The sequence below is a fragment of the Macrobrachium nipponense genome, chromosome 37 (genome assembly GCF_015104395.2).
Source record: "Macrobrachium nipponense isolate FS-2020 chromosome 37, ASM1510439v2, whole genome shotgun sequence".
Lineage (NCBI taxonomy): Eukaryota > Metazoa > Arthropoda > Malacostraca > Decapoda > Palaemonidae > Macrobrachium > Macrobrachium nipponense.
The window spans coordinates 49,534,319-49,554,395 of NC_061097.1; the positions used below are offsets into that span (position 1 = coordinate 49,534,319).

Genomic DNA, 20,077 nt, shown 5'->3' on the forward strand with positions numbered 1-20,077 from the left:
TCTTTTGGCAATGAACAAATTGCATGAGTTGAAATGCTCCGAGACAGATTGACAGCTATCTACATGGCTTTTTTTTTTCCTTTATACAACAGAAACCCCATCATCACCTGTATGTAGGTTTTTCTTCTTTCAAGTAAAGTCTGTCGGTAGAGCGGGAAAAAATTGCGATGCGGAGAAGAAACAATAATATAAGGAGGCTTTGTGTCAGATCTGTGCTCACCTCGAGATCACTTCTTCTTCAGCACTTTCTCTAGCAAGTCTTTTTTTCCAATCATTTTTCTCTTGCAACACATATATAACAGATTATGCCTTTGGTCCGTCCATCTACGAAACGGGGGGAAAAGAAAGAGAGAGAGAGAGAGAGAGGAGAGAGAGAGAGAGAGAGAGAGAGAGAGAGAGAGAGATTCATCTATTCATTCCTGTGACTAGATCGCACAATAATAATAACGGGGTATGTGTGTGTAATATTTTTCTTCTCGAAGTCAATCCTCAATATTTTTTTTCTTATTTTTTAAGGTTTATGCAACAGACTTACGATTTAACGACCACCACGAAGCAAAGGCCACTTTGGTTTGTCTTTTATGCTCTCAGGTAAACTCGCCTAACGCAGGTGGCTGTGTGAGCAAGTGTGAGACTTTTTTGGGGTATTGCCTTCTTGTGGTGAGAGAAGCAGGAACAGAAGGAGGAGGAGGAGGAGGCGGAGGACGAGGAGGGTGAAGAGGCGGAGGCGTCTGGAGGAGGAGGAGGAGGAGGAGGAGGAGAATGGGTGTGGCATGGGCAAGCCGCAGCAGATGAAGAGGAGCATGACGTCACGAAGCCTTCTTCTTCTTCTTCTTCTTCTTCTTGTCTTAAACGATGGAGTTGCTACAGTCAGTCAGTCAGTCAGTCACTCGCTCTCTTGGTATCTGCCCGTGTATGCCCTGCTCGGTGCCCCGGCCAGCTTAAAACGTGTGCACCGGAGGCTATAGAGACTATTGGAGTTGTTCTGGGCTTTCTTGAAGTTTCACCTTTTTTTTGTTTTGACTTGGTGTGGTTTCACTATTTTTTTAAAAACTTGGTAACTTGGAACCACCATCAACAACTACCCTACTTGCATGACTTAGAACTAGGAGCCTTAACGTGAGAATCAAGTGCAAAAAATATATATATAAAAGGATCATTTAAAAAAATCAAAATACAACAGATCAAATAAAACTAAATTATACAAGAGCTGGGTAGCTAATAAGTGACTAGGAGACTCTTGCACGTGAGGAAACTCACATGGCTTGAGGGAGGTGCAGTGCAGGTCAGTTGGGCGAAGGGCGGCGGCGGGGGCGAGGTGGGGGTGGGTGGGATGGAGAGAGGAGGAGGAGGAGGAGGAGGAGAGGAGGATGGAGGAGGAGTAGGAGGGGGCGTGGATTGCCGTCCCCCTTCCTCTCCATAGATGTGTAGTAGTAATCATCTTCTTCTTTCCTGTCGGTGGCGAGCGTTGGTCGCCTCAGCCCCGAAAAAGAACAAGACATAAGGAGGCTTGGGGGGGGGGAGGGGGGGGGGCGGGGGGGGGGTGAGGGGGCTTAAATGGCCGCGAGTTCACTATGAATTATCATTTTCTTTCTTCTCGTTCGGTGGGTGGGGTGGGGAGAGACAGAGCCAACTTAAGGGAGAAAAAAAAAATAAAAAAATGAAAAAAAAAAAATAAAATAAAATTAAAACCGAGACGGGGAAAAAATGGAGAAAAAACTATATACAAAATCGGGTACAATGGGCTGGAAAGTGTTCTTTCTCTCGTCATTGTTAATGGAAGGCATGAAAAGGCACGAATGCTTTGTCTCAATATATAAATCAAAGGCTATTTCTTATTTATAATAACATTTGGACAAAATGTGAGACATGCACCTTTAATATTTGTATCATGATAATAATAAAAAAATGAATGCCCATTTTTTTCTCTTTTCATGTCATAAGTGTTCCTCCATCATCATCATCATCATCATCATCAACATCGCGTTTCTTCGTCATAGCCTTTTCTTCCAACATGTCTTCCTCGTTTTAATAAAATGGTCCAGCCGTCGGCCACACACTCAGTCACTGGGTATTAACAAGAACCTAAGAACAAAATTCTTCTTCTACGACGCGCGCATGTGCGGCAGAGAGGACTCCCAACCCAACCACGTGGCAGTGGCAGAACGGGGGTATATATTTTGTTTTGTTCCATAAAACTTTCACCTGCAGCTATTAACGTGGCCGCCCAGGTGGCGCCGCCGGGCTATCCACTGGGCTCTTCGCTCACCGCTACTCTAACTGCTCTAGAAACGTCGGAGACTTGAAGTACTCGGGCACGGGTTCGTCTAGCCTGGCGATGACCTTGTAAATGGCCTTCTTCCAGGAGGACTCGGCGTCCTTCTGCTCCTGGATCGCCTTGAAGAACTCCTTTAGCGTCTGTTCCACGACGTACCTGAAGTGTTCGGGGATCTGCCGAAATGGAGGAGGAGGAAGGCACATTAGTCTCATGACAGCGGTGTTGTGGGATGCAAACAAAAGCCTAACTCAGTTTTCTATGTCAACTATTTTGTACAGCGACCCACTGGCAAAGGGGAATTTGTATCTAAAAGGTTATTCTATTTTGTGACGCCCCCGTTTCTTCAAATTCTGAGTGATGCAGTGTTTCAGCTGAAAATCCTAACGTATTCAAAAAGTTGGATAGGCCGCATTACGAAATATTCCATATGACACATTGCGAAAAAAAAAAATTATTTTCTAGTACTGCATAAGCACGTTCAAATGATAGACGTTTGTTAGATTAAATAAAATCTATGGCCATGAGTATAATGCACATGTAGTACGTACGAGTATAGTAAGAGTACACGCCATAGAAAAAGTGAGAGAAAAGCTCAAAGACTCCACTCACCTCAAGGTGGTTATTTCTGTTGTAGTGTAAATTAAGTGCTCTCATGATCTCCGCATCGGAGTTCACTAAAATATCTTCGCAGTTCTTGACGCCTTCGCTGAGAGCTTGCCTTGCATACTTCTCCATCTGGATATAGTAGAACTCCCTAGAGGGGACAAGAAGAAAACACACTGGTTAGATGAAGCCGAAATTTGGGAGAGAATCAGTTATGTACACACGTGTATATATATATAGATAGATATATATATTATATATATATATATTATATATATTATATATTATATATATATTAATTGGTTATATATATATATTATTAATATAATCTATATATATAAAATTTTATATATATATATTATTATATAATAATAATAATAATAATAGTATTACACATATATAGATATATTATATATATATATATTATATATATATATATATATATCTATATCTATATATGTGTAATACTATTATTATATTATTATTATAATTATTATTCCAGCAATAAGTTAGAATAGAATTCCGAGGAAAACAAAGAATTACGCTCATTTGTTGGACTTGAAAAGGTAATTCTAAAATCCATCTAATACCTTGAACATGCCTTAAACTAATAATATATATATATATATATATATATATATATATATATTATATATATATATCTATATTGTGTAATAACTGTATTGATTATTATTATAATTATTATTCCAGCAATAAGCGTAGAACTTCGAGGAACAAGAATTACGCTCATTTTGTTGGACTTGAAAAGGTAATTCTAAATAACCATCTAAATACCTTGAAACATTGCCTTAAAACTAATATATATATTATATATATATATTATATATCTATATATATAATATATATATATATATATATCCTATAGATATAGTATAGTATAGGTATATATAAAAGGAATTACAAATAAAATATATATAATAAAACTAAAGAAAATGATTACAGCTAACTTCTATGGCATTCACTATATTCGAAGTTAACGGTGACCTATTTTTTTTTTTTTCCTTTGCAGGTAGACAAAGATGCAAGAACACAAACAACGAGCAACCTGACGGGAGGCTATCGAGAATCGACTACAAGAATCGATCACTGAAAGGTAGGATTTTGCGCAGACTGATTTTAGTGTAGGCTATTCATTCATATTTTTCCTACTTGAAAAATTGTTTTACATTAATATAAAACTTTTTTTTTTTTTTCAACCGCCGGCCTTTCCGCCGACGCCCTCCGCAAGCGGGCAATTACGGGAATGCAATGGAATGCAATTACGGGAATGCAATTACTGTAATACATTGCGGTGTACTACAGAATCCCTGTAGTTCTTAGGTAGAATATATCGTCTACGTGAACAGTTAATTCACAGCCTTCGTTGCCAACAACTCCTTCACCCCAAAACGGCCCATGAGGGACGGGAGGGAGAGGGTTGGGGGCGGGGGGGAGGGGGAGGGGGGGAGGGGGGGAGGTTAACAGAAATGAGACCAAGGTAGCACCGACGTGGAGGCTGATATGCGGGTATTTGATCTACATAAGAGAGTTGCAGGAGAGATGCAATAACGTCATGATTAACATAACGTTGCGTGTCAGTTATTTTTATTTTTTATATATTTTTTTAAGTCTGTACTAATACATTAACGTACAAACCCATGCATACACATTAGTAGACATATGCGCATACATGCGAGCGGATTTTATATATGTATATATATTCACATATACAAACTAATAAACACGCCCGTGATACCATATAAGAGAGAGAGAGAGAGAGAGAGAGAGAGAGAGAGAGAGAGAGAGAGAGAGAGGCAATTAAGCTCAGAGCAACGCTGTTACAAGAAAACCCGAAAACTCTTCATACATGACGGAAAAGGACTGAAGTCAAAATCAAATAGTGAGAGAGAGAGAGAGAGAGAGAGAGAGAGAGAGAGAGAGAGAGAGAGAGAGAGAGAGAGAGAGAGAAGGGAACATTTTAAAAATACCCAAGATGATTAAAGGCTGGGGAGCGTATGCCGATATCCTAAGATGATTAAGAGATAATATGACTGGATTCACTGAAGGGGAATGAGGAGAGAGAGAGAGAGAGAGATTTCTTTTCGATCTGAACTATAAAGAAGCGCCTATAAACCAGTCTTAATTACCGGGCAATTGAGGGCTAAGTAGCATCCTTCAAACTGGGAATAACATAGGCCTAGTCACCCCAGGCCAGATTAGGCTTTCGTCTACAAACCGTAAATACTTTAATTTCGTAACTGGTCCCAAGAAAAAAAATCCCAGAGGAGATATGAAAGCATTATTTATTAAGTGGATAGCATTTATTACTGCTTGTCGCCCTTTTAAAAAGGTCGATATTCCAATCCCCGTGTATCAATTATTACGTCTCCTTCGTACCCTTTTCTGCAACGAAAAATCGTAATTAAGTTTTGACTGGCGATCAATGGATCTCGGGGACTTAGCGTCAATCGCTAATAAACACACAAGAAAAATGCGCGTCCACGCGCGCTCGCACACACACACACACACACACACACACACACACACACGCGCGGCATGTTTGACGGTGGGGTGGGGGGCGGGAGCACAAAAAAGAATTGTGTAAAATAATAATAATAATATAAGGCACACATGACATACATTTTCCTACTTAAACGTAAGGAGAATAGTATAAGGGTTAGTGTGGCTGGAGAGAGAGAGAGAGAGAGAGAGAGAGAGAGAGAGAGAGAGAGAGAGAGAGAGAGAGAGAGAGAGAGAGTGTGTATGCGCGAGCTCCGAGAGAATGCAGAGTACACAGGAAAATATCGACCAAGACCAGTTTAACAAACAACCCAGCTTCCACTGACACGATTTATAAATTTATGAAGATGCTCTCTCTCTCTTTCGAGTTTGAGAGGGAGGCAAGAGGCGGGGAGAGAGAGAGAGAGAGAGAGAGAGAGAGAGAGAGAGAGAGAGAGAGAGAGAGAGAGAGAGAGAGAGATTGATTGTTGTTATTGTCGATACTCGTGAAAGAGGATATTCTCCCAACAATAAAATATCTTAATTTTCCATACAAAATAGTGTGATAGATAATCAACGTATTATCATCATCATCATAGTTGGCGATGAATACGCCATGCAAATAACATAAGCTCGTTACAGAATTGTAATCACAAAAATTGTGATTGCATTATTGCTAATAATTTTACGGTTAGGGGGAGAAAAGTTCGGATGGGCCATTGCAACTCTTCTCGTAAGGAAGTGAATTTTAATATATTGTTGGTTAGACCGGCCCATTTACCCTGAGAGGGGTTAGATGCCAGGGAAACACACACATCTTGTCAGATATTAGGGACAAGCTAACAGACGTACAGACAGAAAGATAATCAGCATAATGGGTGGGGCAACCTTGGAAATATTTCACGTGCCACAGAATCTTTCATTTTCTCTCGTCTCATTCTGGCCAGGCTCCTTTCCTTTTTTGTTCCATAATTGTTTAGAATTTTTCTCAGTATCCTCCTTGCAGTTAATATATAAGATAACTCTCTCTCTCTCTCTCTCTCTCTCTCTCTCTCTCTCTCTCTCTCTCTCTCTCTCTCTCTGCTTGAGAGGATTCCAAATGGTGCCAGCGTAAGGCAACATCATAATAATCATCTGGGTTTATCAGTGGCGCTTCCGGGAGCGCCACCTGAAAAAATATAACCCCATAAGTTGCGCTGTTAAATGCAGGAGCATATTTTCTTAATAACCTCGAGAAAGAAAATGTAAATGCCAGACAAGAAGAAGATAACGAAGCAAACACCTCGGGTGTGAAGTTTTTCCTTATTGTAAAAAAAAACAAACAAAATGTAAAGGGTAAAATCCTTTTTCTCCTTATGTAAAACAAAAACAAATTGTAAAGGTAATCCTTTTCTCCTTAAAACAAAATTAAATTGCTGCCAACGAAAAGCATTTTGATTTTTGTTTTATGGAAAAAGAGGACCCCATTTATAAATCTTTTTTCAAATAAGGAAAACTAATTTTTTACGTTTATGAACCGAGGAAAAAAATATTACACTCCATTAAATAGGCAGATCAAAAAAGTCACTCATTGTAATGAAATATGATGATCTCAGTTGCACCTCACTACAAAGACAAATAAAGAAAGAAAGAGAGAAGAAAAAAAAAAAGCTTTCGTCTTTTCCGTAATGAAATGAGGACCCCGATTACACACAAACACACAAACAACTTAACAGACGAACAAAAAACTTGAACTGAAAAATGAAAAATGTGTAATCTCTAAGCTTCCAACCCCCACTAGATTGGGCCCATCCCCCACCGCTCCCCTCCCACAAACATTAGCCCCCCACACACACAAAAACCCAGAAAACAAATGAGGGTAAGCAGAGAGGCTCTAACTCTCTCTCTCTCTTTCTCTCTCGCTCTCTTTTCGAATGCGTTTGTAAACAAGAACAGCAGCAGCAGCAGCAACTTCTAACCTTCTCTCTCTCTCTCTCTCTCTCTCGAGTTCGTCAAAAATATGTGTTAATTAACCTAACGAGGCCTCAGATAAGCATTCCGAGATGGCGGGTTCCAAACCCCCAAACGACTCCTCGGAGGCCAATTTAGTCCATATAAATCTAATGCCAAGTTGAATGTGAAATGTGGCCAGGCAGCGCTAATGAGGAGTAAGAAATCTCCGAGGTATGATAAGAACAAGAGTTCGTGGGGGCGTGGGGGGGGGGGGGGGGGGGGGGGGGGGGGGGGGGGGGGGGGGGGGGGGGGGGGGGGGGGGGGCGTGGGGGGGGCGCCGGGCCAAGATGGGATTTGTTTCAAGGTTCCAGCAGAGATTGGGATGACGATTGTCCTTTTTTTTTCTTCTTTTAAATGAGTGTTTCGTCTGCGATTCAAATTCATTCTTGGAGAGAGAGAGAGAGAGAGAGAGAGAGAGAGAGAGAGAGAGAGAGAGAGAGAGAGAATATGTTCCTATTTATGTCCTTATATGAATGTCTTTCCGGTAATTTAAGATTATTCCTATTTAACTTACAAGAGGTACTTTCTCCATTTCTTCTTCGCTATTCACAGTTGGTTAGTGGGATTCAATGAAATCGTTATACCAGAGAGAGAGAGAGAGAGAGAGAAATCTGCGGTAAATAATAACCTCATTTCACTACAGGATTTTCAGATAACCGGTCAGATTAGTCTTCGTCAAAACGGTGCATTTCGAAAGAACGATTCAAATAAAACCATTGATATTGAATATAATTCACATTAGATATCATGAAAAAAACAAACGTAATGGGGACAATCTAATACCGAATCCAAAAACTACACTGGAAAAAATAAAAAAAAAAGAAAATGATAAAAAAAAGGTATGCCCAGCGTGAATATACAACTTCCGTCTCTTTGCCCTAATTACCGAACATTCAACTTATATGAAAAGCCGCAACGTCGACTAATCATTGATGGGAAGTTGACGAGGACCCTGCCACACCACCACCACCCCGTTAAAAAAATAAAAAGCAAGAAAAAAAGAAGAAAAAAAAAGAAAAACGAATAAAAAAAAAATCGAAGTTTACCGTAGAGCTTGACAAACGCTAGTAGAAGGGTTGTGAGAAGCAGCGAGAGCTGCCAGACGCACGATAATGAAGTATAACCTCATTACGGTAGCTGGGTGGTTGGTGGGGGAGGGGAGGAGGAATAGAGGCAAACGTCACATAATTAAAAACGCTGTACTAGATTTACCTATCCCGCGTTTGGTAATGGAATGTGGGTAAATGCTGCAGTCGATCTTGAATTTGGAAGCAACAAACACGTGTTTTTGTTTGTAGAGTAATTAAGGAGGAAGGAGAAAAGAGAAAATGAAGTAGTAAGTCAAAAGTTCGTAAAAAAAAAAAAAAAAAAAAAACACAGAAAAGAAAGACGCGAGGGAAAATTTGTGGAATGACATCCGCTGTGACAAACCCCTTCAAGGAGATCCCTCAGGAGTGAGGAGGAGGAGGAGGAGGAGGAGGAGGAGGAGGTAAAAGAGTACAAGCTACGATAGGAGGAGGAGAAATGCAGTTCGGGAGAAAGAAAAGACTCTTGAGATATTACAAAAAGGAGAACTATCGCCATAAAGAGAGAAGAAAACTCGTCGTATATCGCAGTTCACGATTTCTCATTCAAAAGACATTCGGAACACTTGCCTCTCGGAGAGCGCTAATTTGACAAAGGCACACAGATCACAAAAGTGGCAAATAAGAATGAAACACCACACAACACGCCACACACACACACACACACACACAAACAGAGAGAGAGAGAGAGAGAGAGAGAGAGAGAGAGGAGAGAGAGAGAGATATGAGAAATCAATCTTTCGCTAAGTCTAAGCTCCACCACAGATTCTTTTGTGCATCGTACTTCTAACCTCCTCCTCCTCCTCCTCCTCCTCCTCGTACTCCTCCTCCTCCTCGAATCTCAAGGAGAATGCGCTCAGCCTCAAGGGCCCGAGCTTAAGACGCGTGGATCGTCTTCTCGGAGGAGGAGCTCCTGCTTTCCCTCCCCCTACCCCCTCCTCCTCCTCTTCTTCTTCCCACTCGTCTTCAACGTCCCCTTATTCAACGACGACTACTACTATTCCCCTCCCACTCTCTCTCTCTCTCTCTCTCTCTCTCTCTCTCTCTTCCTCTGCCTCCTTCTTCCTTTCGCCTTAAACTCTTAAATCCCTCCATCTAATCTCTTCACCTAAACCAACTCTCTCTCTCTCTCTCTCTCTCTCTCTCTCTCTCTCTCATCTCTCTCTCTCTATATATATATATATATAATATATATATATATTATATATATATATATATACCATACGTCACTTTCTCTTATAACGTTTCTGTAAATATTTAATTTTACAAAATACTTCATATTACCACCGTTCAGAGTAAAGGGGTCAATATATAATATCCACAGGGAAAATCTAATACTACCTTGAAACAAAGCATTAAAAAAGAACACTTTAAAATCTTTCATTACCACCTACGAACATGACTGCAATTGCAAAACCAAAAAATCTGATGTATATTAGTTCCATGAAAGCAGAGTGACGAAAAACACAATTAAACTTCATCTATGTTGTGTGTATAAAACATTTCTTCAACCTCTTTCTCCAGGACCACTTTCCCACTTTCAAGTCCACTCTCCTTTCTCCTTTTTCCCTCTCCTTCCTCCTTCTCTCATCATCATCACCACCATCTCTACCATCTCAACACCCCCCCCCCCCCCCACGATTTCCCCAGCTACCTTCCTCCCACCAAACCTACTACATCTCTCGTTTCGTTCCAGCACTGCATTCTGGCACTCGAACCCTGCCCCCCCCCCCCCCCCCCTCCCTCTCCTCCCATCCCCTGCATAAGCCTCCTCCCCTCCCCCACCCCATGCCAAGCCCAAATCAAATCAAAGAGGCCAACCCCCAAAATAAAGAATAGCCTTGCATACTAAACCACCGTGCAACACCGCAAGCAGTTTCCCTTCCTAACCTCATCTATTTTCGCCTTTGGGCCAGGGGAGCCCAAGGGTCAATTTCGCCCCGCCCAGAAGGGCGATTTTTCCCCCTCCCCCACTCTCCTTAGGTTTTCCAATTGAATGGTTAGCCGAGAATGGGGGTAGGGGTGGTCGTCGGGGGGTCCCAACGACTCCTCCCTCCCCCATCTCTCACCCACTCCCTGAAACCCCCTCCCTTACCCCTCTCATACGTACAGATGCGATTAGCGGTAATTAGGCTGTGCTAAGACACTAGCTAAACGATGCCGTGCAAAGGATCCGGGGGATTTTTCTTTCATTTTCCATCTGGCTTTTTATTTCCGACCGCCAAAGAACCTATGCACACTCCAAGACACCGTCCAAAAGACCCTACTTAAGCCTCGCCAATGCTCTCTCTTTTGTTGAAGTTAAAGAGAAGTAAAATGCGATACACAACTTCATTTTCCGGAGGCATTCGATGCTTCTCGATAAGAAAGGCAAATAAATGGAATACAGCGCCAATTTGTTGAGGCAGTACACACAGCGAGCAATTATCAAGAAGGCAAGCGCGCATGACAGCTATTGGCGCTAAAACGAGGAAAAAAAAGTCGACAAAAAATACTAAAAAATACTCTTAGTCACGAGAGCTCGCGCTTTGTTTTAATTTATGAATGAAATGACGCATAAATCGTGCGTACAAAAACTTACGCATATGAAGATCAATGACCCGGCTGAGCGTCACTTAGAAAAAAAAAAAAGCTCATAAATAATAACACTCCGCTCTCGCTTGTCAACATTTTATAAACAATGAATGAAAAAGTTGGATAAAAACACAAAAGAGGCACCAGCAAGATGAATAATATTTGTTATACACGAAACTGAATAACGCACCACTGACCGCAGTATCACGAGCATGTATGAATTGAAACGTTTGTCGCTTTTCATAACGACCAAAGCAAAACGTTGCTCTCTGTATCTTTTATTTTTGCAACAACATTACATCATATTACCGTCGACCTGGAAGGAGATGGCTCGAGAGAGAAAACACAAGACTAACAGACACCGCCTCCCCCATCAGTTATTCGCTGAATCAAGGATGACCCCAGTGGAAAAAGTCTAATGTCCTCCGTAAGAATTCAAACCCTCCACCCCCTTAGGAGGGTAATGCCGTCAGTGTACCTCAACACGGTGCACTGTAGGCAATACGTATGGTTCTTGGCAGCGTCCTTTTTGCCCCTAGTTGGAACTCCTTTCATTCCTTCTCCTTTTCATATTCTTTCTTTTTATATTACTTTCCACCTTTTCCTAACAAGTAATCACACATCACCGTGGATACTACCTCATCAACAAGGGAACGTTCAACACCCCGTTGGAAAGTCAGACCCAAAATCGCCTCGGCTTCAAAGAACGCAAACCTTGCTTCAGCTCCATAATTTCCCGAAAACCAGGCCAACCACCGCCACCCCCGCCTCCCATCATACCCCTTCATTCCCTACCCTCTCCTGAAAGCCACATATTACTACAACGACGACACAGCCTTGGAAGGGTTTCAAACCATAACGGACGTTCGCCGAAAATCTCAATCAAGACTGATAAGAGCGCGAACGCCTCCGATAAGGACGGAGATATACCACTTGACGTGTCTTGCTTTTGCGTAGATTACGTTTACACAAGGTCGTGGGGAAGGGTGGGGGTGGAAGGGGGGGGGTGTAGTTTGCTGGTGGAAGGGTGAGGGAAGGGCGAATTTGTGTGGTGAGGGGAGGGGAGTGAAAGGAAGGTAGGTGGTCTTGCTTATCGGGAGGAGGAGGAGGAGGAGGAGGTCACTTCTTAATTAAATATCCTTCGTTCCCTACACCTTCGTCGTCTCTCTCTCTCTCTCTCTCTCTCTCTCTCTCTCTCTCTCTCCTGCCGTCACTTCCTTCACTCCTTCTCTATGTCGTTTACATCAATCAGTCAATCGCCTGTCTTCCCCAGTGACATCATCTTCAAATATGTCTCCGCGATGTTACACCACACTGCGACACTTCATTACAATATTACGAAACGGCTATTGCTGTATGAGGGACACATCAATAAAACAGAGAGAGAGAGAGAGAGAGAGAGAGAGAGAGAGAGAGAGAGAGAGAGAGAGAGAAGTTTTGCTCTTGTATGACCTTTGAGGTTGCATGATAAGTTTTTTAAAAACCTTGACAGTCTTATGTACCGCTTACTGATCGTTGAAAAATTAACCTTGAGAGAGAGAGAGTGTGTGTGTGTGTGGTGTGTGTGTGTGAGTAAACCTGCTCACGGCAGTAAAACAAGTGTTGTGAGTGCACGTTAAGAAAAGGCGCTTACTCACCGGTTTAAATGGCGTATTGGACGTGTGGTGGGTCAGCTAACCAAGGAAGCGCACAGATGTGCCATAGCATGAGTAAGGTTCACCTAAGAAATTTGGGACATGAATACACACGCACACACACACACATGAATTGCGTACTTTACTACAGACAAATACGATTGCGTAGATAATATAAAAAAACGAGAATTTCCTTAGGGTATGACACGTAGAGGAAAGAAAGTCCTATTCACCCCCCTCTATTTTGCTATAAAACAATTTCCCTAGCGTCCCTATGTCGGAACAAAGCAGCTCGTTATTTTTCCCTAGTCGTTCTTGCTTGTCTGTGGAAAAAACGCCCTGCTTTTACAAATAAATTCTGCAGTTTCCCTACTCAAAAATAAAAAAAATCCTAATTGTCCTACGTGGAAATAAACTTCTCTCCTACCTGCTGTGAAATAAACTAGTTTTCTTGAGAGAGACCTTACCTTACAGACCTTACAGTTGGTTCGTTCGGGTTGCCCCAGGTCCCTCAGTGTGAGGCGCCTCTAATGTCTACCAGAGAGTTGCTAGTACATCTTCCGGTATATTTTGCATCTTCCAATCTTGGATGGTCTGGGATGCAGTTTAGATATTTGTCGAGCTTATTCTTAAACACATCTACGCTCACTCCTGATATATTCCTCAGATGAGCTGGCAACGCATTGAATAGACGCTGCATTATCGATGCTGGTGCGTAGTGGATTAATGTTCTGTGTGCTTTCCTTATTTTTCCTGGTATAGTTTTGGGCACTATTAATCTACCTCTGCTTGCTCTTTCTGATATTTTTAGTTCCATGATATTTTCTGTTATTCCTTTCTATCTGTTTCCATGCCTGAATTATCATGTAGCGTTCTCTTCTCCTTTCTAGACTATATAATTTTAAGGATTGTAGTCTTTCCCAGTAGTCTAGGTCCTTAACTTCTTCTATTCTAGCTGTAAAGGACCTTTGTACACTCTCTATTTGTGCAATATCCTTTTGATAGTGTGGGTACCATATCATATTGCAATATTCAAGTGGACTACGAACATATGTTTTATAAAGCATAATCATGTGTTCAGCTTTTCTTGTTTTGAAGTGCCGTAACAACATTCCCATTTTTGCTTTACATTTTGCCAACAGAATGGCTATTTGATCATTGCATAACATGTTCCTATTCATCATCACACCAAGGTCTTTAACTGCTTCCTTATTTGTGATTGTCTCATTATTAGGTCCCCTATATGCATATAGCTTTCCTTCTCTGTCTCCATAATTTATTGATTCAAATTTATCAGAGTTAAATACCATCCTATTTACCTCTGCCCAATCATATACTTTGTTAAGGTCTCTTTGTAGAGCGTTCCTATCTTCATCACAAGTAATTTCTCTACTTATTCTTGTGTCATCAGCGAAACTACTCACTACCGAATCCTTAACATTACTGTCTATGTCTTCAATCATAATAACAAACAATATTGCAGCTAGCACCGTACCTTGTGGCACACCGGATATTACCTTGGTTTCATCCGATTTCTCATCGTGTTTGCAATAACTATCTGTTTTCTGTTGTGTAAAAATTCTTTTAACCATCTTCCTACTTTATCTACGATATTGTGTTTTCTAATTTTCTTTGCTAATATATTATGGTCTACTTGTCAAAAGCTTTTGCAAAGTCTAGATAAACCACATCTGTTTCATTTCCGCTTTTCATATTTTTGAATATGTTCTCACGGTGGACTAACAGTTGGGTTTGTGTACTTTTTCCGGGTACGAAACCGTGTTGCCTATATTAAACAAATTATTTTTTATTAAATGTTTCATAATATTTTTCTTCATTACCTTTCATACACTTTCATAATATGTGATGTTAGACTCACAGGCCTATAATTACTTGCCTCTAGTCTTGATCCACTTTTGAAAGTAGGGGTGATATATGCTAATTGTGCTCATCATAAATCTTGCCTGTATCTACACTTTGTCTTAATAATATTGCAAGTGGCTTTGCGATAGAATGAACTACTTTCTTTAACAAAAGAGCAGGCACTCCATCCGGCCCTGCAGCAGCTCCATTTTTAATTTCATTAATTGCCTGCACAATATCAGCTTCATTAATTTCTATGTCAGCTAAATATTCACTATTTTCGTCCCTTACTTCTATATCATATCTTCATTATCTATTCTAGGGGTGAATTCTCTCTTATATCTTTCTGCAAGTATGTTGCAAATTTCCTTTTTTTCATTCGTTAATCTCCCTTCAATTCTCAGAGGGCCTATTTCTATTCTTCTTTTATTCATCTTCTTCGCATATGAGTATAATAGTTCGGGTTTGCTTGATATTTAATAGGGTTTTTTTTTCCAAGTCCCGTTTTTCATTTTCTTTTGATTGTATAATCTTTTGTTCTGCATTTTCTATCTTACTTTTTAGTTCTATAACTTTCCATGCATTTTTTCTTTTGCAAGACCTTTTTTCCACTTCTGATTTTCTGGAACAAGATCCTTCTGTCTCTTGGTATGCATGAATGATGTTTACTTTTCTTCTTCGGTATATATTTATCCACTATTTTCTCCAATATTTTATATAATATTCTCCGTATTTACCCTTATGTCATCACTTACGAAAATGTTATCCCAATCTTTGTTTAATTCTTCATTAATTTCTGACCATTTTATATTTTTACTGTAGAAGTTGTATTTTCCATATCCTTCCCACTTTTTCATTTCTTGCTTATCTCTATTTCACTTGCTTTGGAATGATAGAGAGAGAGAGAGAGAGAGAGATGAGAGAGAGAGAGAGAGAGAGAGAGAGAGAGAGAGAGAAACTACCTAAATTTCCTGGCGGTAAATATTACACTCCATAATTTCCTGCGTGGAAGTAAGACCCCTTCCAAACTACCTTCCTAAATACGCCTACTTTACAAGCGTATAGCGGCGTAATCAAATCGGGAGGCATCATACGATGCACAGTGTTTACAATTCTTAAGGAGTGAGAAAGCAAACTTTAAAAAAAGGGGGTTGGGGATGGAGGGGGTAGGTGGGGGGGCAGTGAAAAGTGGGTTGGAGGGAGGGGTCAGGGGAGGGGGTCGCTGAAAGGAAAGCAAGCAATTCATTTAAAGCATTGCAGGAAAAAGCTTCACAGCCGATTAGTGTCAAGAGTCTCCGTTAAAGAGTTAAGAGTTTTTTTTTTTTTTTTTTGGTATTCTTGACTTTGTGCATTCTGATAATTGTACGGGATTTTCAATAACATTAACAATTCTGCTACAAAATGTACTTTGAGGGACCTGCTTTTCGTGGGTAACAATGTCACAACGCTATTAAAAATGAAAGCGCATTTTATAGACAATCCCAGCAATGAATTTGATACAAATTGATCTGATCCGCTCCAGGTAATGAAGCTTAATAGTGAGTATTTAACGTTAACTTAACCGGACAGAAAACGAAATTCGTTGAAAGCTACAACGTAACAGGGGAAAATTTAGACGACGAATTACGAACTGAAAACACAACAAATCGAATCCACTTCTCTCCTTGAACGAATGCTTTCCTTGCTTTTCCTCGCCCTCCTTCCCTCCCCTAAGGATCCCACCGTCTCCTACCCGCTACCCAACCCCTACCTCTTCCGTGCCTTCTCTTCCCCCAACCCCCCCTCTCTTAATTCTCTCTTTCTCTCTGACGTAGAGCGTCAATATTGGTTCTAAGGCAGAGCCTTCGCCGCGCTAGCTAAGCCCACCCATGATAGATAAGGATATTTTACCTCCTACAGCCATTTGTGGTTCGCGGGAGGCCCCGTACTAAGACAAAGCAGAACACCCATATAGAGTAGTATATGACATCTGTGTTACACACACACACACACAGACTGATTCGGAAATGCAGATGGCAAGATATGAAATAATTTACAGAAACTATACAATAATGAATAGTTATAATTCTCTCTCTCTCTCTCCTTAGTACAAGGAATTCCTTATCAATGGACAGCAAAGAAAAGTTCTTGGGCGTGGGCGTTCGAAGTTACCTGCATTCTCTAATGTTGAGAGAGAGAGAGAGAGAGAGAGAGAGATTTATAAGACGTATAAAGCAATAGGCTCAAGCAGGCAGAGAATAAGGAGGAACAGCGACAGCGGATGCAAGAACGAAAGAGGTTATATGTGGGGGTCGGGGGGAGGGGGGGCTGTGGGGGGGCGCCTGCTTTGGGAAGGGGACCAAGGGACCAATGACGACTTTCTCTCTCTCTCTCTTCCCCTTCTTTCTTAATTCAACATTCATATGGCTGGCGGCCCGTTTCCCTGCATTAATTAAACACTCTCCATTGGCTTTACCTTGTTTCCGAGCCTTAATTATTGAACTTTTTCCATCCCCGTCCCCGTCTCCCGCGACCTTCCCCCCCCTACACCCCCTCCCACAAGAAAATGCTCATTGCTTCATCACCTGTTCCTCCTCTCTCTCTCTTTTTCTAATATTCTTATCGTTCCAATTTGCTTAATATGGCAAGACGATCGCATTTCAAAGCGGCCTTTAAAAGGGGTGTACACATTTCAAGTGACCTAATTATCAAAATATTCCTATTCATTTAACTCTTCCATACTCGGGTAGGGCAATGCAACTGCCGATAGGCTTAAAAATGTACTTCAGGTCTACTTCTCCTGCTCCTTCTCCTCCTCCCTCCCTCCCTCCCCCCTCTCTTTTCTCTTCCTGTGGTGGAATTGGTGATTAATTTAAATGAATCATATACCGTTTCCCCCCTAAATCTTTGAAGACGCAATAAAAAAAATAAAAGAACTCTTATAATCCTACGTCTGGAACTGGCATGTAAGGCCTCTTCCAGAAAGGGGAGCTGTAAAAACGGCCAGAAGCACAATGCGCAAGAGAGGGAAAAACGAAGATGGGGGGTGGGGGGGAGGAGGGGATGGAGGAGGAGAAGGAGTAGGAGGAGATGGAGGAGGAGGAGGAGGATGTATGCGTTAAGATGAGGGGAACCATCCTTTCCTCCCTCCTCTTCCTTACGTAATGCCTTCATCGTCGCTGCATCTTCTGCTCTTCGGGAGAGAGAGAGAGAGAGAGAGAGAGAGAGAGAGAGAGAGAAGAGATGAAGCAGCAGCAGCAGCCGCGATGCAGCCCACGTTCGTTCGTTCGTGTCTGTGCCGAGGGGGAAGGCAAACTGAGGAGGGATTCCGCTTTCGTGCACGGCCGTGTTTGTGGAGGCGTCAAGCGCTCGCACGTACTTTTAAACATGCACGAATGCACTTCCGAAAGCGATGGGGCCGGGGAGAGAGGATGTTGTGGGGAAGGGGGCGGGGGGGGGGGGTGCTCTCATTTCTTCCCTCCTAGGACCTCGCCCTTCCTCCATCATCAATCCCCTTGGATTCCCCCTCCCCTCGGAAGACCCACCATACACCGAGGACATCCTCCTCCCTACACACACACAAGATCCCCTTTGGAGGACACCATTACTCACTAAGATATCCTTTACAGGACACCCTCCTCCCCGCACACTTAAGATCCCCTTCGTAGGATACCCTCCCACACACTAAGATCCCCTTCGTAGGATACCCTCCCACACACTAAGATACCTTTCGTAGGATACCCTCCCCCACACTAAGATCCCTTTCGTAAGATACCCTCCCAGAAACTAAGATCCCTTTCGTAGGATGCCCTCCCATCCACTAAGCTCTCCTTTGAATAACATCCCATCACCAACATGTCGGGTTTACCTTCGGGAGGAAACCTCCACCCCTCCTTCCATACACGAGAGGATGCCATTCGGGATACTCCCACACACCCCAACATCCCCTTCGGAGGTCATCCTCCCAATCCCGGCCCCCTTCACAGGCCAACCCTAATCCCCCCGCCCACCCCCAACACATACACTAATCTCCCCTATGAGTAAACAATCACCACCCCACAACCACTTCTTATTTCCGTATTCCTGCATACCTGTCACAGTGTCTATTTCCTTCCATCATCAACCTTTGTTTTGGTTGAAGTTTTCTTTTGGCTAATCTTAAACGAAGCTTTATTCAACCATCGAAAGATCAATTTAAAATCTAATTCCCTTCAGAGTTATCTTCTCTGCATTCTGATTTTCAGTCGAGCCTTGTTCAAAGGCCCATATTGCGATTGTGGCGCTGATTGTAAAGGACTGGTTTGAAATTGTATGAATGTCAATTTTCATTGTCAAGTCATTTTTCTCAAATCTTATAGATTCGATTTTTTTTTCTGCCCAATTTCCTTACTCAGTCATTCACTGGTTACGTCTAAGACATTACAGCTTTGGTAGGTCCTGATTACACCGTCAACTCTTTCAATGAAAGGTTACAGTTGCAATACAGTTACTTATTACTAAAGCACTTAGTTGAAAATAATTTCTGAAAAAGGGCCTGAAGGCAACCTTTGAAATCTGAATACATAAAATAATCATAAAAGAAAAACATACGAAGCCAGTGAAGTTAACATTTATGGAAAATTGGGCAGATTTTACTTAAAACATTACAATTCTGACATAAGGTTAGAAAAGAAAAAAAAAAGAGCTATTGGACTAAATAAATAAAGTCCAAATGATGATAAAGCGTGTTGAAGACATCAATGAAGAAAACAAACGTCGAGAGCCACTTACCGAAAATTGGAGAACCACTTGACGAGTTGCGCCGTGTTATTTTTGTTGAATTTAATGTCGGGGAAATAAGTTTTCAGCACCGAAGACGACGGATATCTTACATAGAAGAACATAAGCTTGGCCTTGCGCAGGTGCATCGGTGTCAGTGTGCTGGAGTAAGCTGCAGTTAAGGAGAAATTCGTGAATAAATACCTTGGACTTTGAGACTTGGAAGCGATCCATACATGGAGACTGGTTTAAGACGAATCCCATTTTCTATGGCGTATAGAAAATGGGATGTACTTGGGTCTGTGTGTATGCTTCGCGTTTGGTGGTCATCTACAATAATAATTGATTTACAGTATCACACATTAATGATTCAGGATTTTATTGCCATATATAATCATTGACATGCATTCCAAATGCACTCTTTTTAAAGGAACCAACAACCATTTCACATATTTACATGCAGTTAAATTTAATCAGAGCGTGCACGATCTTTATATATGAATCATCATAATGTCAGGGGATATTATCACATAATGTCACAGAAGGGCAGATATTAGCAAAGGACAGGAGAGGGAAGTACTCATGAACGAGTCTTGACAGCACTGTTTACCAAGTGTTTTATAGGAAACACGACAGAGACCATGGAATGACCCGAAATAACCCATAATAACCTATAATGACCTTAAATACCCTAACCCTAAGACGAAGACATAAACACGAAGAAATTAATTTCATAAAAGCCATTTATGTTCAACTGATAAAGGAAATCTGAAAATATTCAGATATAAAATAAAACAAAGACCAGTTAGCAA

The 20,077-nt window shown here is 41.4% G+C and overlaps 1 protein-coding gene across 1 annotated transcript in view; it reads right to left on the reverse strand.

Moving 5' to 3' along the window:
* Positions 1–1,522: 1,522 nt before the first annotated feature.
* LOC135209256 (homeobox protein prospero-like) overlaps positions 1,523–20,077 on the reverse strand; it is a gene marked incomplete in the record, with an annotated part of 1,606,906 nt that continues 1,588,351 nt past the window's right edge. The window contains 3 exon segments of the mRNA XM_064241965.1: positions 1,523–2,451; positions 2,888–3,032; positions 19,278–19,437. Coding sequence (XP_064098035.1) covers positions 2,272–2,451; positions 2,888–3,032; positions 19,278–19,437 — 485 coding nt within the window.